Source organism: Drosophila gunungcola, unplaced genomic scaffold, assembly GCF_025200985.1.
Source record: "Drosophila gunungcola strain Sukarami unplaced genomic scaffold, Dgunungcola_SK_2 000152F, whole genome shotgun sequence".
NCBI lineage: Eukaryota > Metazoa > Arthropoda > Insecta > Diptera > Drosophilidae > Drosophila > Drosophila gunungcola.
In genome coordinates, this window is record NW_026453313.1 from 94,904 (window position 1) to 119,114 (window position 24,211).

General features: G+C 39.2%; 3 protein-coding genes across 4 annotated transcripts in view; 2 read left to right on the top strand and 1 right to left on the bottom strand.

Moving 5' to 3' along the window:
- LOC128265743 (chaoptin) overlaps positions 1–24,211 on the top strand; it is a 75,443-nt gene that overhangs the window by 45,462 nt on the left and 5,770 nt on the right. For both annotated transcript variants that reach the window (XM_053001944.1, XM_053001943.1), the window contains exon 4: positions 20,585–23,507. In XM_053001944.1, the coding sequence (XP_052857904.1) occupies positions 20,585–23,507 (2,923 nt within the window). The remainder of the gene's footprint in view (positions 1–20,584; positions 23,508–24,211) is intronic.
- On the bottom strand, positions 13,062–14,659 carry LOC128265746 (uncharacterized). The gene is made up of 3 exons (XM_053001952.1): positions 14,596–14,659; positions 13,756–14,208; positions 13,062–13,256 (listed from the first exon to the last, which is right to left on the bottom strand). Exons 1-3 carry the CDS (start codon positions 14,624–14,626, stop codon positions 13,141–13,143), a joined length of 600 nt encoding a protein of 199 aa, XP_052857912.1. The 5' UTR covers positions 14,627–14,659; the 3' UTR covers positions 13,062–13,140.
- Positions 17,262–19,947, top strand: LOC128265745 (hornerin). Its single transcript, XM_053001951.1, has 3 exons — positions 17,262–17,295; positions 17,391–18,444; positions 18,798–19,947. Exons 2-3 carry the CDS (start codon positions 17,418–17,420, stop codon positions 19,874–19,876), a joined length of 2,106 nt encoding a protein of 701 aa, XP_052857911.1. The 5' UTR covers positions 17,262–17,295; positions 17,391–17,417; the 3' UTR covers positions 19,877–19,947.

Genomic DNA, 24,211 nt, shown 5'->3' on the forward strand with positions numbered 1-24,211 from the left:
CATAAAATTAATTTCTTCAAAAAATTGATTTTTGAAAATCTGTTTTCGCACCAAAACAAAATTTATTTATCTAAACCGAATGTGGATGGGTAGTATAGGTCGCCAGCTTTACAAAACAGTCACTCTTATGGCTATACGTCAAATTTTGGCCAAGTTACAACAAAAGGACTCTTCTGGTTTTTGTTCTTTTGACAAGTCGCCAAAACCCCAAAAAAAAACTTTAAAATTCATTTTTTATATCAAAACGCTGAGAAGTAATGGCCACAAGATGGAATGTCATACCTCGATGAATTCGTCATTAAATTCCCAATCGAATGGCGTTCCCAGTTAAAATTTTTTTCATATTTTCAAATTTTCAAAAAATTGATGACCCCCACCCTTATCAAAAATGCAAAAATTGGTCATAAAATTAATTTCTTCAAAAAATTGATTTTTGAAAATCTGTTTTCGCACCAAAACAAAATGTATTTATCTAAACCGAATGTGGATGGTAGTATAGGTCGCCAGCTTTACAAAACAGTCACTCTTATGGCTATACGTCAAATTTTGGCCAAGTTACAACAAAAGGACTCTTATGGTTTTGTTCTTTTGACAAGTCGCCAAAACCCCAAAAAAAACTTTAAAATTCATTTTTATATCAAAACGCTGAGAAGTAATGGCCACAAGATGGAATGTCATACCTCGATGAATTCGTCATTAAATTCCCAATCGAATGGCGTTCCCAGTTAAAATTTTTTTCATATTTTCAAATTTTCAAAAAATTGATGACCCCACCCTTATCAAAAATGCAAAAATTGGTCATAAAATTAATTTCTTCAAAAAATTGATTTTTTAAAAATCTGTTTTCTCACCAAAAAAAATGTATTTATCTAAACCGAATGTGGATGGGTAGTATAGGTCGCCAGCTTTACAAAACAGTCACTCTTATGGCTATACGTCTAATTTTGGCCAAGTTACAACAAAAGGACTCTTTAGGATTTTGTTTTTTTGACAAGTCTCCAAAACCCCAAAAAAAAACTTTAAAATTCAGATTTTATATCAAAACGCTGAGAAGTAATGGCCACAAGATGAAATGTCATACCTCGGTGAATTCGTCATTAAATTCCCAATCGAATGGTGTTCCCAGTTAAAATTTTTTTCATATTTTCAAATTTTCAAAAAATGATGACCCCCACCCTTATCAAAAATGCAAAAATTGGTCATAAAATTAATTTCTTCAAAAAATTGATTTTTGAAAATCTGTTTTCGCACCAAAACAGAATTTATTTATCTAACCGAATGTGGATGGGTAGTATAGGTCGCCAGCTTTACAAACAGTCACTCCCTTGGCTATACGTCAAATTTTGGCTAAGTTACAACAAAAGCACTCTTCTGGTTTTTGTTCTTTTGACAAGTCGCCATAAACCCCAAAAAAAAACTTTAAAATTCAGTTTTTATATCAAAACGCTGAGAAGTAATGGCCACAAGATGGAATGTCATACCTCGATGAATTCGTCATTAAATTCCCAATCGAATGGCGTTCCCAGTTAAAATTTTTTTCATATTTTCAAATTTTCAAAAAATTGATGACCCCCACCCTTATCAAAAATGCAAAAATTGGTCATAAAATTAATTTCTTCAAAAAATTGATTTTTGAAAATCTGTTTTCGCACCAAAACAAAATTTATTTATCTAAACCGAATGTGGATGGGTAGTATAGGTCGCCAGCTTTACAAAACAGTCACTCTTATGGCTATACGTCAAATTTTGGCCAAGTTACAACAAAAGGACTCTTATGGTTTTTGTTCTTTTGACAAGTCGCCAAAACCCCAAAAAAAAACTTTAAAATTCAGTTTTTATATCAAAACGCTGAGAAGTAATGGCCACAAGATGGAATGTCATACCTCGGTGAATTCGTCATTAAATTCCCAATCGAATGGCGTTCCCAGTTAAAATTTTTTTCATATTTTCAAATTTTCAAAAAATTGATGACCCCCACCCTTATTAAAAATGCAAAAATTGGTCATAAAATTAATTTCTTCAAAAAATTGATTTTTGAAAATCTGTTTTCGCACCAAAACAAAATTTATTTATCTAAACCGAATGTGGATGGGTAGTATAGGTCGCCAGCTTTACAAAACAGTCACTCTTATGGCTATACGTCAAATTTTGGCCAAGTTACAACAAAAGGACTCTTCTGGTTTTTGTTCTTTTGACAAGTCGCCAAAACCCCAAAAAAAAACTTTAAAATTCAGTTTTTATATCAAAACGCTGAGAAGTAATGGCCACAAGATGGAATGTCATACCTCGATGAATTCGTCATTAAATTCCCAATCGAATGGCGTTCCCAGTTAAAATTTTTTTCATATTTTCAAATTTTCAAAAAATTGATGACCCCCACCCTTATCAAAAATGCAAAAATTGGTCATAAAATTAATTTCTTCAAAAAATTGATTTTTGAAAATCTGTTTTCGCACCAAAACAAAATGTATTTATCTAAACCGAATGTGGATGGGTAGTATAGGTCGCCAGCTTTACAAAACAGTCACTCCCTTGGCTAAACGTCTAATTTTGGCCAAGTTACAACAAAAGGACTCTTTAGGATTTTGTTTTTTTGAACAAGTCTCCAAAACCCCAAAAAAAAAACTTTAAAATCAAAACGCTGAGAAGTAATGGCCACAAGATGGAATGTCATACCTCGGTGAATTCGTCATTAAATTCCCAATCGAATGGCGTTCCCAGTTAAAATTTTTTTCATATTTTCAAATTTTCAAAAAAATGATGACCCCCACCCTTATCAAAAATGCAAAAATTGGTCATAAAATTAATTTCTTCAAAAAATTGATTTTAAAAATCTGTTTTTGCACCAAAACAAAATTTATTTATCTAAACCGAATGTGGATGGGTAGTATAGGTCGCCAGCTTTACAAAACAGTCACTCTTATGGCTATACGTCTAATTTTGGCCAAGTTACAACAAAAGGACTGTTATGGATTTTGTTTTCTTTTGACAAGTCGCCAAAACCCCAAAAAAAACTTTAAAATTCAGTTTTTATATCAAAACGCTGAGAAGTAATGGCCACAAGATGGAATGTCATACCTCGTGAATTCGTCATTAAATTCCCAATCGAATGGCGTTCCCAGTTAAAATTTTTTTCATATTTTCAAATTTTCAAAAAAATGATGACCCCCACCCTTATCAAAAATTCAAAAATTGGTCATAAAATTAATTTCTTCAAAAAATTGATTTTTAAAAATCTGTTTTTGCACCAAAACAAAATTTATTTATCTAAACCGAATGTGGATGGGTAGTATAGGTCGCCAGCTTTACAAAACAGTCACTCTTATGGCTATACGTCTAATTTTGGCCAAGTTACAACAAAAGGACTGTTTAGGATTTTGTTTTTTTTGACAAGTCTCCAAAACCCCAAAAAAAAACTTTAAAATTCAGTTTTTATATCAAAACGCTGAGAAGTAATGGCCACAAGATGGAATGTCATACCTCGGTGAATTCGTCATTAAATTCCCAATCGAATGGCGTTCCCAGTTAAAATTTTTTTCATATTTTCAAATTTTCAAAAAAATGATGACCCCCACCCTTATCAAAAATTCAAAAATTGGTCATAAAATTAATTTCTTCAAAAAATTGATTTTTAAAAATCTGTTTTTGCACCAAAACAAAATTTATTTATCTAAACCGAATGTGGATGGGTAGATAGGTCGCCAGCTTTACAAAACAGTCACTCTTATGGCTATACGTCTAATTTTGGCCAAGTTACAACAAAGGACTGTTTAGGATTTTGTTTTTTTTGACAAGTCTCCAAAACCCCAAAAAAAACTTTAAAATTCAGATTTTTATATCAAAACGCTGAGAAGTAATGGCCACAAGATGGAATGTCATACCTCGGTGAATTCGTCATTAAATTCCCAATCGAATGGCGTTCCCAGTTAAAATTTTTTTCATATTTTCAAATTTTCAAAAAAATGATGACCCCCACCCTTATCAAAAATGCAAAAATTGGTCATAAAATTAATTTCTTCAAAAAATTGATTTTTGAAAATCATGTTTTCGCACCAAAACAAAATTTATTTATCTAAACCGAATGTGGATGGGTAGTATAGGTCGCCAGCTTTACAAAACAGTCACTCCTATGGCTATACGTCTAATTTTGGCCTAAGTTACAACAAAAGGACTCTTATGGTTTTTTTTCTTTTGACAAGTCGCTAAAACCCCAAAAAAAACTTTAAAATTCAGATTTTTATATCAAAACGCTGAGAAGTAATGGCCACAAGATGGAATGTCATACCTCGGTGAATTCGTCATTAAATTCCCAATCGAATGGCGTTCCCAGTTAAAATTTTTTTCATATTTTCAAATTTTCAAAAAAATGATGACCCCCACCCTTATCAAAAATGCAAAAATTGGTCATAAAATTAATTTCTTCAAAAAATTGATTTTTGAAAATCTGTTTTCGCACCAAAACAAAATTTATTTATCTAAACCGAATGAGGATGGGTAGTATAGGTCGCCAGCTTTAAAAAACAGTCACTTTTATGGCTATACGTCTAATTTTGGCCAAGTTACAACAAAGACCTCTTTAGGATTTTGTTTTTTTGACAAGTCTCCAAAACCCCAAAAAAAAACTTTAAAATTCAGATTTTATATCAAAACGCTGAGAAGATGGAATGTCATACCTCGATGAATTCGTCATTAAATTCCCAATCGAATGGCGTTTCCAGTTAAATTTTTTTCATATTTTCAAATTTTCAAAAAAATGATGACCCCCACCCTTATCAAAAATGCAAAAAAAAATCGATTTTTGAAAATCTGTTTTCGCACCAAAACAAAATTTATTTATCTAAACCGAATGTGGATGGGTAGAATAGGTCGCCAGCTTTACAAAACAGTCACTCTTATGGCTATACGTCTAATTTTGGCCAAGTTACAACAAAAGGACTGTTTAGGATTTTGTTTTTTTTGACAAGTCTCCAAAACCCCAAAAAAAAACTTTAAAATTCAGTTTTTATATCAAAACGCTGAGAAGTAATGGCCACAAGATGGAATGTCATACCTCGGTGAATTCGTCATTAAATTCCCAATCGAATGGCGTTCCCAGTTAAAATTTTTTTCATATTTTCAAATTTTCAAAAAAATGATGACCCCCACCCTTATCAAAAATGCAAAAATTGGTCATAAAATTAATTTCTTCAAAAAATTGATTTTTAAAATCTGTTTTTGCACCAAAACAAAATTTATTTATCTAAACCGAATGTGGATGGGTAGAATAGGTCGCCAGCTTTACAAAACAGTCACTCCTATGGCTATACGTCTAATTTTGGCCAAGTTACAACAAAAGGACTGTTTAGGATTTTGTTTTTTTGACAAGTCGCTCAAAACCCCAAAAAAAACTTTAAAATTCAGTTTTTATATCAAAACGCTGAGAAGTAATGGCCACAAGATGGAATGTCATACCTCGGTGAATTCGTCATTAAATTCCCAATCGAATGGCGTTCCCAGTTAAAATTTTTTTCATATTTTCAAATTTTCAAAAAAATGATGACCCCCACCCTTATCAAAAATGCAAAAATTGGTCATAAAATTAATTTCTTCAAAAAATTGATTTTTAAAATCTGTTTTCGCACCAAAACAAATTTATTTATCTAAACCGAATGTGGATGGGTAGAATAGGTCGCCAGCTTTACAAAACAGTCACTCCTTATGGCTATACGTCTAATTTTGGCCAAGTTACAACAAAAGGACTGTTATGGATTTTGTTTTTTTTGACAAGTCGCCAAAACCCCAAAAAAAAACTTTAAAATTCAGTTTTTATATCAAAACGCTGAGAAGTAATGGCCACAAGATGGAATGTCATACCTCGATGAATTCGTCATTAAATTCCCAATCGAATGGCGATTCCAGTTAAAATTTTTTTCATATTTTCAAATTTTCAAAAAAATGATGACCCCCACCCTTATCAAAAATGCAAAAATTGGTCATAAAATTAATTTCTTCAAAAAATTGATTTTTGAAAATCAGTTTTCGCACCAAAACAAAATTTATTTATCTAAACCGAATGAGGATGGGTAGTATAGGTCGCCAGCTTTACAAAACAGTCACTCTTATGGCTATACGTCTAATTTTGGCCAAGTTACAACAAAAGGACTCTTTAGGATTTTGTTTTTTTGACAAGTCTCCAAAACCCCAAAAAAAAACTTTAAAATTCAGTTTTATATCAAACGCTGAGAAGTAATGGCCACAAGATGGAATGTCATACCTCGGTGAATTCGTCATTAAATTCCCAATCGAATGGCGTTCCCAGTTAAAATTTTTTTCATATTTTCAAATTTTCAAAAAAATAATGACCCCCACCCTTATCAAAAATGCAAAAATTGGTCATAAAATTAATTTCTTCAAAAAATTGACTTTTAAAAATCTGTTTTCTCACCAAAACAAAATTTATTTATCTAAACCGAATGTGGATGGGTAGTATAGGTCGCCAGCTTTACAAAACAGTCACTCCCTTGGCTATACGTCAAATTTTGGCTAAGTTACAACAAAAGGACACTTATGGTTTTTTTTCTTTTGACAAGTCGCTAAAACCCCAAAAAAAACTTTAAAATTCAGTTTTTATATCAAAACGCTGAGAAGTAATGGCCACAAGATGGAATGTCATACCTCGATGAATTCGTCATTAAATTCCCAATCGAATGGCGATTCCAGTTAAAATTTTTTTCATATTTTCAAATTTTCAAAAAAATGATGACCCCCACCCTTATCAAAAATGCAAAAAAAAATCGATTTTTGAAAATCTGTTTTCGCACCAAAACAAAATTTATTTATCTAAACCGAATGAGGATGGGTAGTATAGGTCGCCAGCTTTAAAAAACAGTCACTTTTATGGCTATACGTCTAATTTTGGCCAAGTTACAACAAAAGGACTGTTTAGGATTTTGTTTTTTTTGACAAGTCTCCAAAACCCCAAAAAAAAACTTTAAAATTCAGTTTTTATATCAAAACGCTGAGAAGTAATGGCCACAAGATGGAATGTCATACCTCGTGAATTCGTCATTAAATTCCCAATCGAATGGCGTTCCCAGTTAAAATTTTTTTCATATTTTCAAATTTTCAAAAAAATGATGACCCCCACCCTTATCAAAAATTCAAAAATTGGTCATAAAATTAATTTCTTCAAAAAATTGATTTTTAAAAATCTGTTTTTGCACCAAAACAAAATTTATTTATCTAAACCGAATGTGGATGGGTAGAATAGGTCGCCAGCTTTACAAAACAGTCACTCTTATGGCTATACGTCTAATTTTGGCCAAGTTACAACAAAAGGACTGTTTAGGATTTTGTTTTTTTTGACAAGTCTCCAAAACCCCAAAAAAAAACTTTAAAATTCAGTTTTATATCAAAACGCTGAGAAGTAATGGCCACAAAATGGAATGTCATACCTCGGTGAATTCGTCATTAAATTCCCAATCGAATGGCGTTCCCAGTTAAAATTTTTTTCATATTTTCAAATTTTCAAAAAAATGATGACCCCCACCCTTATCAAAAATGCAAAAATTGGTCATAAAATTAATTTCTTCAAAAAATTGATTTTTGAAAATCAGTTTTCGCACCAAAACAAAATTTATTTATCTAAACCGAATGTGGATGGGTAGTATAGGTCGCCAGCTTTACAAAACAGTCACTCCTTATGGCTATACGTCTAATTTTGGCTAAGTTACAACAAAAGGACTCTTATGGTTTTTGTTCTTTTGACAAGTCGCCTAAAACCCCAAAAAAAACTTTAAAATTCAGATTTTATATCAAAACGCTGAGAAGTAATGGCCACAAGATGGAATGTCATACCTCGGTGAATTCGTCATTAAATTCCCAATCGAATGGCGTTCCCAGTTAAAATTTTTTTCATATTTTCAAATTTTCAAAAAAATGATGACCCCCACCCTTATCAAAAATGCAAAAATTGGTCATAAAATTAATTTCTTCAAAAAATTGATTTTTGAAAATCTGTTTTCGCACCAAAACAAAATTTATTTATCTAAACCGAATGAGGATGGGTAGTATAGGTCGCCAGCTTTACAAAACAGTCACTCCCTTGGCTATACGTCAATTTTGGCTAAGTTACAACAAAAGGACACTTATGGTTTTTTTTCTTTTGACAAGTCGCTAAAACCCCAAAAAAAAACTTTAAAATTCAGTTTTTATATCAAAACGCTGAGAAGTAATGGCCACAAGATGGAATGTCATACCTCGATGAATTCGTCATTAAATTCCCAATCGAATGGCGATTCCAGTTAAAATTTTTTTCATATTTTCAAATTTTCAAAAAAATGATGACCCCCACCCTTATCAAAAATGCAAAAATTGGTCATAAAATTAATTTCTTCAAAAAATTGATTTTTGAAAATCAGTTTTCGCACCAAAACAAAATTTATTTATCTAAACCGAATGAGGATGGGTAGTATAGGTCGCCAGCTTTAAAAAACAGTCACTTTTATGGCTATACGTCTAATTTTGGCCAAGTTACAACAAAAGACCTCTTTAGGATTTTGTTTTTTTGACAAGTCTCCAAAACCCCAAAAAAAAAAACTTTAAAATCAAAACGCTGAGAAGTAATGACCACAAGATGGAATGTCATACCTCGGTGAATTCGTCATTAAATTCCCAATCGAATGGCGTTCCCAGTTAAAATTTTTTTCATATTTTCAAATTTTCAAAAAAATAATGACCCCCACACTTATCAAAAATGCAAAAATTGGTCATAAAATTAATTTCTTCAAAAAATTGACTTTTAAAAATCTGTTTTCTCACCAAAACAAAATTTATTTATCTAAACCGAATGTGGATGGGTAGTATAGGTCGCCAGCTTTACAAAACAGTCACTCCCTTGGCTATACGTCAAATTTTGGCTAAGTTACAACAAAAGGACACTTATGGTTTTTTTTCTTTTGACAAGTCGCTAAAACCCCAAAAAAAAACTTTAAAATTCAGTTTTATATCAAAACGCTGAGAAGTAATGGCCACAAGATGGAATGTCATACCTCGATGAATTCGTCATTAAATTCCCAATCGAATGGCGATTCCAGTTAAAATTTTTTTCATATTTTCAAATTTTCAAAAAAATGATGACCCCCACCCTTATCAAAAATGCAAAAATTGGTCATAAAATTAATTTCTTCAAAAAATTGATTTTTAAAAATCTGTTTTCTCACCAGAACAAAATTTATTTATCTAAACCGAATGTGGATGGGTAGTATAGGTCGCCAGCTTTACAAAACAGTCACTCTTATGGCTATACGTCTAATTTTGGCCAAGTTACAACAAAAGGACTCTTTAGGATTTTGTTTTTTTGACAAGTCTCCAAAACCCCAAAAAAAAACTTTAAAATTCAGATTTTATATCAAAACGCTGAGAAGTAATGGCCACAAGATGGAATGTCATACCTCGATGAATTCGTCATTAAATTCCCAATCGAATGGCGTTTCCAGTTAAAATTTTTTTCATATTTTCAAATTTTCAAAAAAATGATGACCCCCACCCTTATCAAAAATGCAAAAATTGGTCATAAAATTAATTTCTTCAAAAAATTGATTTTTAAAAATCTGTTTTCTCACCAAAACAAAATTTATTTATCTAAACCGAATGTGGATGGGTAGTATAGGTCGCCAGCTTTACAAAACAGTCACTCTTATGGCTATACGTCAAATTTTGGCCAAGTTACAACAAATGGACTCTTTAGGATTTTGTTTTTTTGACAAGTCTCCAAAACCACAAAAAAAAACTTTAAAATTCAGATTTTATATCAAAACGCTGAGAAGTAATGGCCACAAGATGGAATGTCATACCTCGGTGAATTCGTCATTAAATTCCCAATCGAATGGCGTTCCCAGTTAAAATTTTTTTCATATTTTCAAATTTTCAAAAAAATGATGACCCCCACCCTTATTAAAAATGCAAAAATTGGTCATAAAATTAATTTCTTCAAAAAATTGATTTTTGAAAATCAGTTTTCGCACCAAAACAAAATTTATTTATCTAAACCGAATGTGGATGGGTAGTATAGGTCGCCAGCTTTACAAAACAGTCACTCCCTTGGCTATACGTCTAATTTTGGCTAAGTTACAACAAAAGGACTCTTATGGTTTTTTTTCTTTTGACAAGTCGCTAAAACCCCAAAAAAAACTTTAAAATTCAGATTTTATATCAAAACGCTGAGAAGTAATGGCCACAAGATGGAATGTCATACCTCGGTGAATTCGTCATTAAATTCCCAATCGAATGGCGTTCCCAGTTAAAATTTTTTTCATATTTTCAAATTTTCAAAAAAATGATGACCCCCACCCTTATCAAAAATGCAAAAATTGGTCATAAAATTAATTTCTTCAAAAAATTGATTTTTGAAAATCTGTTTTCGCACCAAAACAAAATTTATTTATCTAAACCGAATGAGGATGGGTAGTATAGGTCGCCAGCTTTAAAAAACAGTCACTTTATGGCTATACGTCTAATTTTGGCCAAGTTACAACAAAAGACCTCTTTAGGATTTTGTTTTTTTGACAAGTCTCCAAAACCCCAAAAAAAAAACTTTAAAATTCAGATTTTATATCAAAACGCTGAGAAGATGGAATGTCATACCTCGATGAATTCGTCATTAAATTCCCAATCGAATGGCGTTTCCAGTTAAAATTTTTTTCATATTTTCAAATTTTCAAAAAAATGATGACCCCCACCCTTATCAAAAATGCAAAAAAAAAATCGATTTTTGAAAATCTGTTTTCGCACCAAAACAAAATTTATTTATCTAAACCGAATGAGGATGGGTAGTATAGGTCGCCAGCTTTCCAAAACAGTCACTTTTATGGCTATACGTCTAATTTTGGCCAAGTTACAACAAAAGACCTCTTTAGGATTTTGTTTTTTTGACAAGTCTCCAAAACCCCAAAAAAAAAACTTTAAAATTCAGATTTTATATCAAAACGCTGAGAAGTAATGGCCACAAGATGGAATGTCATACCTCGATGAATTCGTCATTAAATTCCCAATCGAATGGCGTTCCCAGTTAAAATTTTTTTCATATTTTCAAATTTTCAAAAAAATGATGACCCCCACCCTTATTAAAAATGCAAAAATTGGTCATAAAATTAATTTCTTCAAAAAATTGATTTTTGAAAATCAGTTTTCGCACCAAAACAAAATTTATTTATCTAAACCGAATGTGGATGGGTAGTATAGGTCGCCAGCTTTACAAAACAGTCACTCCTTGGCTATACGTCTAATTTTGGCTAAGTTACAACAAAAGGACTCTTATGGTTTTTGTTCTTTTGACAAGTCGCTAAAACCCCAAAAAAAACTTTAAAATTCAGATTTTATATCAAAACGCTGAGAAGTAATGGCCACAAGATGGAATGTCATACCTCGGTGAATTCGTCATTAAATTCCCAATCGAATGGCGTTCCCAGTTAAAATTTTTTTCATATTTTCAAATTTTCAAAAAAATGATGACCCCCACCCTTATCAAAAATGCAAAAATTGGTCATAAAATTAATTTCTTCAAAAAATTGATTTTTGAAAATCTGTTTTCGCACCAAAACAAAATTTATTTATCTAAACCGAATGAGGATGGGTAGTATAGGTCGCCAGCTTTAAAAAACAGTCACTTTTATGGCTATACGTCTAATTTTGGCCAAGTTACAACAAAAGACCTCTTTAGGATTTTGTTTTTTTGACAAGTCTCCAAAACCCCAAAAAAAAAAACTTTAAAATTCAGATTTTATATCAAAACGCTGAGAAGATGGAATGTCATACCTCGATGAATTCGTCATTAAATTCCCAATCGAATGGCGTTTCCAGTTAAAATGTTTTTCATATTTTCAAATTTTCAAAAAAATGATGACCCCCACCCTTATCAAAAATGCAAAAAAAAATCGATTTTTGAAAATCTGTTTTCGCACCAAAACAAAATTTATTTATCTAAACCGAATGAGGATGGGTAGTATAGGTCGCCAGCTTTCCAAAACAGTCACTTTTATGGCTATACGTCTAATTTTGGCCAAGTTACAACAAAAGACCTCTTTAGGATTTTGTTTTTTTGACAAGTCTCCAAAACCCCAAAAAAAAACTTTAAAATTCAGATTTTATATCAAAACGCTGAGAAGTAATGGCCACAAGATGGAATGTCATACCTCGATGAATTCGTCATTAAATTCCCAATCGAATGGCGTTCCCAGTTAAAATTTTTTTCATATTTTCAAATTTTCAAAAAAATGATGACCCCCACCCTTATCAAAAATGCAAAAATTGGTCATAAAATTAATTTCTTCAAAAAATTGATTTTTAAAAATCTGTTTTCTCACCAAAACAAAATTTATTTATCTAAACCGAATGTGGATGGGTAGTATAGGTCGCCAGCTTTACAAAACAGTCACTCTTATGGCTATACGTCTAATTTTGGCCAAGTTACAACAAATGGACTCTTTAGGATTTTGTTTTTTTGACAAGTCTCCAAAACCACAAAAAAAAACTTTAAAATTCAGATTTTATATCAAAACGCTGAGAAGTAATGGCCACAAGATGGAATGTCATACCTCGGTGAATTCGTCATTAAATTCCCAATTTCAAAAAAATGATGACCCCCACCCTTATTAAAAATGCAAAAATTGGTCATAAAATAATGACATACATGAGTTATATGCCAAGAGATTTGTATGACCTTAAAAATTGAAGACTTTACTGGAACGCCAAGTAATGTAAATTTTAATAAGACACGTTTAAAAATGTACTTAGAAAATGGCATTGTCTTAAATTGAAAAATAAGTACCCAAAAAACTTGAGCAAACCCAAATTTCGTCATTGTTTAAAATGACTACACTTTTGGAAAATTTCTTGAGGGCATTGATTTTTTTACAACTAAGCTCTTTTTGCTTAATTAAACGAGTCTTTGGTAGACACCATTTACCAGATGCACTTGATGTTAAGTTATTTTACAACTTATTAGAGTTATCAAAATAAAGCAATTAATGTATGTAATATCGAATCATTTGTTTACATCAAAACTACGAAATGAAAGACAAATGTTATCTTCAAATTTTATTTATCTTTCGACTTTTTTGACCCTAGCAGGAGGTCAAATTATAATAAATAGCCAAGGTCGGCTTATGTATTCCGTAGCCTTGGTCTTGATGTGACCGGAACGGGCAGCTTTTCACAGACATCTGGCTTATCGCCCACCGTTCGATTTCCACAGCGTCGTTTATCGGTGCGGTGCCAGTCTGAAAAACATTTAAATCAATTGCCAATTTTAAGAGTCAAATCTGCTATTTTTATAATTGTAAAGAAGTTTGTCTTAAATAAATTCATTGGCTATGCCCTTAAACAAAAACACTCAAAGACATTCTACCCAAATAATATTAATAGAGCACTAGTTCCATATGACTTTTTAAAATAATAAGTATTCCAGAGAAAACTAAAAAAAAACAAAATTCTTAAGTATTAGGAGGGCTAGGGCGAATTAAGGCATTATTGGTAGAATGTGGGTAATTTGGCTTTTGGTTGTTCGAATAGAGAAAAAATGTTTTTGGAAAACTGTAAAATTTAATTGTTATAGATCTCAAATTATAGTTTTGTAAGTCTAAGCTAGAAGGTAAAATAGATCAAAATATGTTCTAAGTTGTTATACTGAAAGCCATGTTAGCTTTGAGGTGATTACGAACCTAATTTGTTTTGGTAAGATTTAAAAGAGCCCAGGGCTAGGGGTGTCCAATTACTCACTGTTTCTGGGCCGAGCGTGGCAATTCTGGTTGAGCAGTTGGCAATTGTTGGCCAGCAGCTTGCAGCTCTGCAAGTTTCGCGACCGGACGCAGATCTCCTCCGCGGGGGGCGTTCTTTTGCAGGCCACCGGGCGGGCGGGGCACGGGTGGTAGCAAGGTCGCCGGTTCTCAGCACCCACGCCGCGGCTTCCGCGGCAGTCCAGCTCGCGGGTGTGAACCACCTGGAGGGGATTGCGATGGCGGTTCAGGGCCAGCAGGGCGCAAATGTTCGAGAAACGCTGGCATTCACCATTCGGAAAGCGACCGCACACTCGCGGACTGTGGGGAATGCATTGGGGCGGACGTATGCAAAGGGGGCGTGGCGTTGGAACACGAATCACAATCGACTCAATGGTAGTGGGCTCCCTAGTGGTCGTCCTAGTGGTGCCACTAACCATCGCAGTAAGTACGATGCCTAAACATGTAATTTATACAAGTATTATCAGGGTTTTCGTTTCGTAAAAATATCAATTCTAAAGGAAATGCACATTAACCAAAATAGTTGAATATAAAAATAAATTTAAATTTAAAATGCATTGTACTTTATATTTTGATTTAATATTAAAATCTTTTTTTTTATCAGTGAATTATTAGATTTCGGAAGTAAAATATTCGTAATTTAAGATTATAAGAGTCAACTATTTCTGTTATTTCAATCTTGTTTAAAAAGGAATTGGCAAAATTTAACAAAAATGGTATACAAATCAGACAAATTGGAACATGGGATTGCAAAAAAATCCCCTAAAAAACGAATTGATCCCTGACATCACAACAAATTGAGAAAAAGAGATTTTCTTCCTACCCAAAGTCCAAGCCAAGTTTATTTTGCACATTATTCAGATTAAAGTTAAAATCACTGCTGCGTCTGATATTCTTGGTTGGTGCTTTTTATACCATTTCTTACTGATATACAAAGAACTACCCGGAAAAGATTTAACATTTCACGGTTTCATAATTACATTTTTTACATTTAAAGCTGATTGTTTTGTTTACAAAATAAAAAAGGCTTTACTTAATAAAATGTAAAAGGCGTTGATATTTATACAGTCTTATTTACTTAGCTACAAAAAAGTCTGATATTGTTTTAAAAATATAAATATTTTCATATTGATTTATGTGAATGAAATTCGACAGACCTTTTATATGTGCTTATCTGACATAAAAACAATTACCATGAAGCGAATTTATATGTATTGCTACGAATTTACCCGTACATATTTTATAAGCCATACCTCTATATGGATTACTCTTTTGTTGAGGAAATTTTTATAAAATAAACAAATTCTTACTGAATGAAGTTTAGTTTGGCAAGGGTTTGAGAATATAAATATTTTCGTATTGAATTGTTTGAATGAAATTGATTTTTTTTAAGGAATTTTAATATTTGCTTAACATAAAGCTTTTCACTTTTTTTTTTTATTTTAAAAGTTTTTTATAAGCCAGACTTCTTCAATCTACAGCTGATTCTTAGCAAATAAATTTTTAATGAAATATTGATTTATTTGAACGCCGTTAAATTTTGTTTACAAGCCAGCAACAAAGGCGGCCACACAATAGTGCAACATATGTTATGGCGAACACCTGATTTCTGGTGTTCGAAGACCTATAAGTACTCCGCTTTTTGAGCGAAAAGTCATCAGTCGATTCAGGCATCTTGTTAAGCCCTAAAGCCTTAAAGCACAAACCAAACCCAATAGCAGCATCAAATATGTCGAAACTCAGCGTTGTCCTGTTGATTGCCACAGTGGTGGTGGCCATTGAGGCCACTAGCGTTGTGCGACCCAATCGCTGCTGGGATCGCTGCACCCTGAAGGACCTGCAGGACCCTCGGCTGATCTGTGTCCGCGACAGGGCGACCAATTCCTGCACGAAGCTGCGACCTTGTCGCCTCCCGGAGCGGAACTGCATCCGCCGGAATGCCGGCAAGGAGCTGCTCCGGGAGACGTGTCTCAGCCAGTGCCGCTGGATTCCGGGGGGCAGTAGCGCCAGTGGTCCCTGTGCCCCCAAGAAACGACCCGTGATCAAGGTTTAGAGTGCCGCAATATACTTTATCCGCCTGTCTTTGGAATTCAAAATGCCCATAAATATTTCATAATGTGCCAACAATAAAAATAAATATCATTTTATGGCAGACCATTTTTTCGCTGGCCAGCCCGTGGCCATAAATTTCGGTTGAATCGGGGCGGAGTCGCCTATCCTGCGGAGTTCTCGATGTCCTTGATGGCGCCAAACGGCAGCGCGAAGGTTCAATAAATTAAAATCGACTGCCATAAATTTCCATGTCAGTACATTAATTAAAAGGCCGTAATTCGCTTTGTCCATGTCAGGTGACACTGCATCTGCATCTGCATATGCATCTGCATCCTTTCGATCCTTTGGCCACCCACACTTGACCAGTGTGGCGGAATGTCTGCTCAATCAATGCAATTAAAAGTCCCTCCACTCGGGTGGTCGTTCAAAGAAAATACGAGAAAATATATTCAATTGCAACGCTCCAGTTGCCATTGGCAGCTAAAGTTCTTCAAAACATCACGAATATTTACTGAAAAGCAGAGCCAGGGAATTTATTAAAAAAAACGGACTTTGTATGGGTATATTTTATTTTTTTTTTATACATTTAATTAAAAGAAAAAAATTTAATTTTATTTGGCATTTTGTTATTAATGGTGACAAAAACTATTTTAATGTAAGCAAAGAAAACAATACTCGTATGCCCTTTATTTATTTGGTGCCTTAGATCAATTATTTATTTTTTACCAATTTATTCAAATTGGTGTTGGAACATGCGAATACCATTCACATATTACGTGAACAATTTATATAAATTGAATTGAATTTTGCCTTAAAAGAATTAGACAAATTTATTTAATTTTATTTACAACTGTAAAATCAAAAAAAAAAATTTCAGCTGTATGAAACTTTGTAATAATATAGAAAGAATTTAACTGATTTATATGACTGTCCCTAAAACAGATAAATATAATATAAGCTCTCTTTTTTTTTAAGAAATAAATCAGTATGAGCAATATTCAAAATGTATAATTTGAAGCTATCATTATTAAAGGAACCGCCCGGTTCGTAACCCAGAACTTGAACGTATATTAAGGTTCGAGCCCTGTTCGAATCAGACCAACGTCAAAACTTACTTAAGTAGATTTCAAATTTGCCAAATAACTCAAAAGTTCAATAAATGCCCACAGTAATTATTGAAATGGGAATTCTCAGGGTATTCGCTCACCCAAAATAATTCCCAAATGAATTGTTACCAGATATTGTAGAGTTGCCTTTTCACTTTTATTGCAATGGTTTTCAACTGCCAAACTTACTGAAAGCTAATTTTCTTACTGCTAATATGTTGGCAACCCAGAAGTAGACAAGCAATCAGGCCATCTCCAATCGAGTAGCCGTTGCCTTTGCCTTTCCCTTTGCTCACCTGTCATTTTCCAGCATGACAGTTGTCAGCATATATTTTCCCCATTTAATTGGCAGCAGTCGCCGAAGTGTGAGTAACGTAGCAATAGCAGCTCCGGAAAACTAAAATTAAAAAAAAAAAAAAAAAAAAAACGTGCGAAAAGCGAAGTGTACATTTTTTTGCAGTGTAAGTGAGAAGGGCTTAGGATCGAGATGCCAAAGGGAAAGGGTAAAAGAGTGGGAGAGCCGCCTTTCAAGCGGCAGCGTAAAAGTCGTCGCGAGAGCAGCGACGGCAGCGAGACCAGCGACTCTTACTCGAGCTACAGCTCCTCGGGCACCTCCGCATCCTCCGGATCCTCCGGATCCTCCAGCTACACCAGCTCTAGCGGCTCCAGCGGCTCCTCCAGCTCCGTCTCGAGCAGCGAGGACTCCGGGGAGGAGCCGGAGGAAGCAGCCGCCGCCAAGAGGGCGAAGCACTCGTGCTGCCACCACCGGCACCATCGACGCCATCGGCGGCACCATCACCGTCACTCGCCGCCGCGCCATCACTCCCATCGCCGCCATGGGCGCCCATCTGGCCAGCGTCGCCATCGCCCCGACCATGGACGCTCCTCGAAGCGTCCGTCCGGGAGGGTCAGTCGCCGAGGAGCCGTCCCTGCCGCCAAGATGGAAGTGGTGGTCAATGAGGGATTGGTTTCCACCTCCGGCAGCCACCCGGTGGCCATCCAGATACCGGCCCCCATTCCGCTGCCCGTGCCGACACCCATTCCGGCCGAGCTCATCACCCAGCCGCAGCCCGTGCCGGCACCAGTCTTGGCTCCTGCTCCCGCTGCTCCGTTGGCCAGGGAGCTGCGCCTGGAGCAGCATTACCAGCGCAAGTCACGCATGCGCTCCTCCGGCTCCCAGGCCCAAGCCCAAGGCCTAGTCCAAGCCCAAGCCCAAGTCCTAGTCCAAGCCAAAGCCCAAGCCCAAGCCCAAATCCCGGCCAAGACCATCACCATCACCAAGAGCCTGGCCACTGTGGGTGCCCCGCCCATGGGCAGGATCATGGCCGGAGGAGCCAGATCCAGCGGCATGAAGGTGGTGCCCAGGCAGGTCAGGAACCCAGTGGCCAGTGGCTCCACTGCGAAGGCTCCGGCAAAGATTACTCGACCCAATTCGAGTGCCAGCCAAGCAGACTCCAATGGCAAGTCACCGATGAGAACGGACTCCTCCAACTCCAAGATGAGGGCATCCAACGGTAAGAGACTGTTTTTATTCAATTTAAATATTTTTGGAATTGATTTTGGAACTGATTTTAATGTCTGATAATTGAATTAAAATTTAGACCATATTCAACTTAAATAATATGCATTTTAAATAAATAAGAACCATTTAAATTCTTATATTTTGTTCATTTAATTATGTATTTTTAATATTAAAACATGAAATTTAATATGAAGTCAAAGTCAAATAGGCACCGTTTTAAATTAGTTTGAATGTTAAACCAATCACTTTAAAATGCATTGTATTTAATATTATGATTTTATGAAATATGCAATTTTGGATTAAATAGCTAGATGATTACTTTTACCACACCATATTTTTTATCAGAGAACCAGTGCAAGCAAGGAGGAGGATCCGGAGGAGGATCCGGAGTAGGTGGATCAGGAGGAGGATCCGGAAGGGGAGGAGGATCCGGAGGAGAAGGATCAGGAGGTGGATCCGGAGGTGGATCCGGAGGAGGATCCGGAGGAGGAGGATCCGGAGGAGGATCCGGAGGAGAATCCGGAGGAGGATCCGGAGGAGGAACAGGAGGAGGATCAGGAGGAGGAACAGGAGGAGGATCCGGAGGAGGATCCGGAGGAGGATCAGGAGGAGGATCCGGAGGAGGATCCGGAGGAGGATCCGGAGGAGGATCCGGAGGAGGAACAGGAGGAGGATCAGGAGGAGGAACAGGAGGAAGTTCCGGAAGGGGAAAAGGAGGAGGATCAGGAGGAGGAGCCGGAAGGGCAGGAGGAGGAAGATCCGGAGAAGGTGGATCAGGAGGAGGACCAAGAGGAGGTGGAGCCCATGACAAAGGCAACCAAACGGCCTATCGCAATGGCAAGCACGCCATCGAATTCCGCCAACCCGTCCGCATTGTGCGCCTCCACATCAAGGGACTGACCCGCCAGGTGAGCAAGGAGCACATCACCGAGATCTTCGGTCATTTCGGAGCCCTCACGGCCGTCGACTTTCCCACGGACCGGTTCCAGGGACGCTTGGGGCGTGGCTACGCCTTCGTCGAGTTCGCTCGTCCCGAGGACTGCGCCCGCGCCATCAAGCACATGAATGGCGGCCAGATCGACGGCAAGCGGATCACGGTGTCCGCCTTCCAGGAGAGCATGCTGAAGGCTCCGTGGCGCCACTACCGCCGCTACTCGCCGGTCAACTACCGCCGCCAGCGCCAGCGTCACAACTCGCAGTCCCGCTCTCGCTCCCGCTCTTACGGCCAGTCGCGCTCCATGTCCCGCTCCCGCTCGAGGTCCTTCCCACGCTCCCGCTCCTCTCGCTCCCAATCAATGTCAGGGTCGCGCTACAATCGCCGCTACCGCTCGCGCTCCCGCACCCGCTCTCGCTCCCCCTTCTCCCGCGGCCGCTCGTCGCCGCGCTACGAGCAGTACCACCGCCCCGGATCGCGTTCTCCTTAGGCAGGTCGCACTGTCGTCGCGGAGCGACATCCAAGCAAGTCCACAAATCGAGCAGAAATCGATTCCCATAATCTGGATTATTCTTAATCAATAAACATTAAGATTGTGAAGAACAAAACGTGGGGTGGCTATTTATTTGGAGGGCTAAGAAAGGGGTTAAGGCCCTTTAACTTCAAACGCAAAAAGATCTTGTAAAATCCATGGGAATATCTTATCCATAGAGTAAACAATATATAGAGGCACCCGAACCTCTGCCCAAGCTCTGCTGAGAGCCATGTTCGAAGCTAAACTTGATTTCCCACCCCACTTGTCAGTTTTTGGTTCGAACTTGCAATTCGGTCCCGCGGCGAACTTGCAACTGCACTGCTCGCACCAGCCCTTAGCAATAAGAGCGAGCAGTTCGGCTGCAAAAACTCTCCGCGCGACCAAATTACAAGTTCGAATCGAACCGTGAGAGACGGAAATTTTCCCCTTTTTTTAGCCTAGGTGGCATCACTGGAAAATTCATTCGAGAGAGCGGTAGAGCAAATGGTGCCTCTATACATTTCTTACTCTATGCAAATGCCGACTCTATAAGTTTCCTACTCTATGATGCGGACATGGATAGATCGATTATTGTAGTAATGCCGATCAAAAATGTCGCAATAACAATGGCTGTCCCCTAGTATACATACATTGATACATCCCCTCCTCTCCTGTATTTTGCAGATGCCATCCCGTGCCCTGAGCTCCATGCAGAAGCTGACGGCCCTGGACTTCGACTACAACGAGATCGTGCGCGTGGAGGACTACAGCTTCTACGGGCTGCGGCTGTCCAAGCTGAATCTGAAGGGGAACCGGCTGCAGGGGATGCCGGAGCATGCGTTCGCCGGACTGGAGGAGTGCATGCAGGAGATCGACGTATCGGAGAACGGCCTGCGCACGTTCCCGCTGATGGCCCTGCGGAAGTTGGACCACCTGCGCATTTTGCGGCTGTCGAACAACCGGATAGCCACCTTCTACGGCGACATTCAGCTGGCCACGAACAATGCCTCGGCGGCGGCGGCTGCGGCCGGTGCCTTTCAGCTGCCCTCGCTGATCTTCCTGGATTTGAGCTCTAACCAGTTCGCCGAGATCGGGGACGACTGCTTCCGGGCCTTTCCGCAGCTGAAGACGCTATCGTTCTATGCCAACCAGATCGAGCTGGTCCAGCCGGAGGCGTTCAAGAGCCTGCGCGAGCTGATGTCGCTGGACATGTCGCACAACAGGATCATCACCCTGGACCCCAAGGTGTTCGGGCGGAACAAGCGGCTGCAGACGGTGGACCTGAGCCACAACCACATCCACGCCATCGGTGGGGTCTTCTCCGATCTGCCCCAGCTGCGTGAGGTGTTTCTCAGCGAGAACAACATACTGGAGCTGCCGGCGGACGCGTTCACCAACTCGACGAACGTGGATGTCATTTACCTGGAGTCCAATGCCATTGGTCACATCGATCCGAACGTGTTCAGTACGCTGGTCAATCTGGACCACCTGTATCTGCGCTCCAACTTCATACCGCTGCTGCCGGTCACGCTGTTCGATAAGTGCACCAAGTTGACGTCCCTGTCGCTGGACAACAACGAGATCCAGGACCTGGAGATCGGCATGTTCCGGAAGCTGGAGCACCTGAGGGAGGTGCGGCTGCACAACAACCGCATCCGGCGGGTGCGCAAGGGCGTCTTCGAGCCGCTGCCCGCCCTCCAGGAGCTGCACATTCAGAAGAACAGCATCGAGGACATCGAGCCGCAGGCGTTTAGCACGCTGCAGAGCATGCAGCACATCAATCTGCAGGACAATCAGCTGACCGTGCTGGAGGACATCTTCGCCGAGGACAACTCGTCGCTGCTGTCGGTGCAGCTGGAGGCCAACTACCTGCACAAGGTGCATCCGCGCACGTTCCGGCGCCAGCGAAAGGTGCAGATCATGTGGCTGAAGGACAACCAGCTGGCCCGCGTGGAGCGCTCCTTTTTCGCGGACACGGCCCAGCTGGGCCGGCTGTATCTGAGCGACAATCGGATCAGGGACGTGGAGCGGGACACCTTTGCCGGCCTGCCGCTGCTGCAGTTCCTCGATTTGAGCGGCAATCAGCTGCGTCAGCTGCGCCGCGACTACTTCGCCCCGCTGGTGGCCCTGGAGGAGCTCAACCTGGCCCGCAACCACATCGAGGCCATCGAGGGCTATGCCTTTGCCAAGCTGGGCAACTTGAAGTCCTTGGACCTCTCGCACAATCCGCTGGTGCAGCTGAGCCGCGACGTCTTCCTGGACGAGCTGCCCCTTCATTCGTTGAGCCTGGCCAACTGCTCGCTGCGGAAGCTGGAGCAGCACGCCTTCCGCTCGCTGACCAACCTGAACGAGCTGAGTCTGGAGCGGAACCAGCTGAATCCGGCGGACATCCAGAAGCTGGACATGCCCAATCTGCGCCGCCTGCTGCTCAGCCACAACAACTTCAGCCACGTGGGCTCCGGCGGCATCATGGCCGGCATGTTCGACCGCCTGCGCTCCCTGCAGCAGCTGGCCATGGCCAACTGCAGCCTGGGCCAGATACCGGATCTGCTGTTCGCCAAGAACACCAACCTGGTGCGGCTGGATTTGTGCAACAACCGGCTGGCGCAGATGAACCGCAACATCTTTAGCGGTTTGAATGTGTTCAAGGAGCTGAGGCTGTGCCGCAACCAGCTGGCCGAGTTCCCCCACATAGCCCTCTACAATTTGAGCGCTTTGGAGAGCCTGGATTTGGCCCGCAACCAGCTGGCCTCCATCGACTTCTTCAAGCTGAGCGGCACCCTCAATCTGAGGCAGCTCGTGCTGCGGGACAACCGGATCACGGCTCTGAGCGGCTTCAATGCCGTCAATCTCACCCAGCTGGACAGCGTGGATTTGAGCGGCAATCTGCTGCTCTCGCTGCCGGCCAACTTCCTGCGCCACTCGATCAACCTGCAGCGGGTGGACCTGTCTAGCAACCGTTTCCTGCAGATACCCTCGTCGGCATTATCGGATGTGTCCATACCGCGGCTGTCGTGGCTCAATCTGACCGGGAACCCAATCAATCGCATCTACACGGTGAAGGAGGAGCGGTATCCGTATCTCAAGGAGCTGTACATCTGCCAGACGAACCTCTCCATACTGACGTCCAAGGACTTCGAGGCCTTCCAGGCCCTGCAGCATCTGCATTTGGTGAACAACCGCATCACCAGGATCTCGCCGGGCGCCTTCAAGTCGCTGACCAACCTGCTCACCCTCGACCTCAGCGTCAACGAGCTGGAGATGCTGCCCAAGGAGCGGCTGCAGGGCCTGCGCCTGCTGCGCTCCCTCAACATCTCGCACAACACGCTGAAGGATTTGGAGGAGTTCAGCGCGGACCTGGCCGAGATGCAGACCCTCGACCTGAGCTTCAACCAGCTGGACCGCGTCTCCAAGAAGACCTTTCGCCATCTGCACGGCCTGCTGGAGCTGCTGCTCATGGGCAACCGCATGACCGTCCTCTCCAACGACGCCTTCCGCTTCCTGAGGAAGCTGCACGTGCTGGATCTGCGCAAGAACTACTTCGAGCTGGTGCCACTCGAACCGCTCAAGCCGCTGGAGACCAATCTGCGGACCCTCAAGCTGGAGGGTAAGTACTGCTATGATGGTATATTAATAATTTAATTTTATATAATATATACAAAGAACGAATATTGATTAATGCCGCATTTTATTTTTTTTGTATTGTAAATGAAAATGTTTATTAATTGTTTCCAATAAATAAATACCTTCTGGTCAAAAGTTGTCAAGAATGTAACATTTACATTACATTAGCTTAGCTTTCAACTTTACAGCCATCCCTTCATATAATTTTTATGCTTTGTGCTAGGCTGAAAAAAAATTTATTTTGTTGATCAAAAAACTTAAGCGATTTAAACTTTTGGCGTTGTTTTCACGTTCGCAATGCAAAGTACACTTTACAGGATAGTACAATTTTACCGCCTTTGTTGGCAGCAAGGTAGCAACTCTATACAGAGAGTGAACTCATCGTCAAAAATTGTCCAAAAATGTTTAAAATATTTAAAAAATAAGTTAAAAAAAAATAATGAATTAAAAATTGTACAGTAAATAAGGAAATTAGAAAAGCCTTAACTAATACCAGAAATGTTTATATTATGTCAGGCAAATTAAAGTGCGGGTGAGAAAACGAGTCTTAAATATTTTTAGACATTTGTATGAACAAAATATAAGGGCTAAGCCAAGGAAACTTCCAATTAAATATTTTGAAAGCTTACATTTTAAACCGTTTTTGTTCTCCATCTTAAAAGTATCAAAAGGTCCCCATCTTTTCGC

Excerpts from the sequence above, each read along its gene's own strand:
- LOC128265745 (XM_053001951.1), top strand. The coding sequence starts at position 17,418 with ATGCCAAAGGGAAAGGGTAAAAGAGTGGGAGAGCCGCCTTTCAAGCGG. Across the intron at positions 18,445-18,797 it reads CAAGATGAGGGCATCCAACG|AGAACCAGTGCAAGCAAGGA; the intron begins GTAAGAGACTGT and ends ATTTTTTATCAG.
- LOC128265746 (XM_053001952.1), bottom strand. The coding sequence starts at position 14,626 with ATGTGCAAAATAAACTTGGCTTGGACTTTGG. Across the intron at positions 14,209-14,595 it reads AAACTTGGCTTGGACTTTGG|GCATCGTACTTACTGCGATG; the intron begins GTAGGAAGAAAA and ends TTACATGTTTAG. Across the intron at positions 13,257-13,755 it reads CCACGCTCGGCCCAGAAACA|ACTGGCACCGCACCGATAAA; the intron begins GTGAGTAATTGG and ends AATGTTTTTCAG.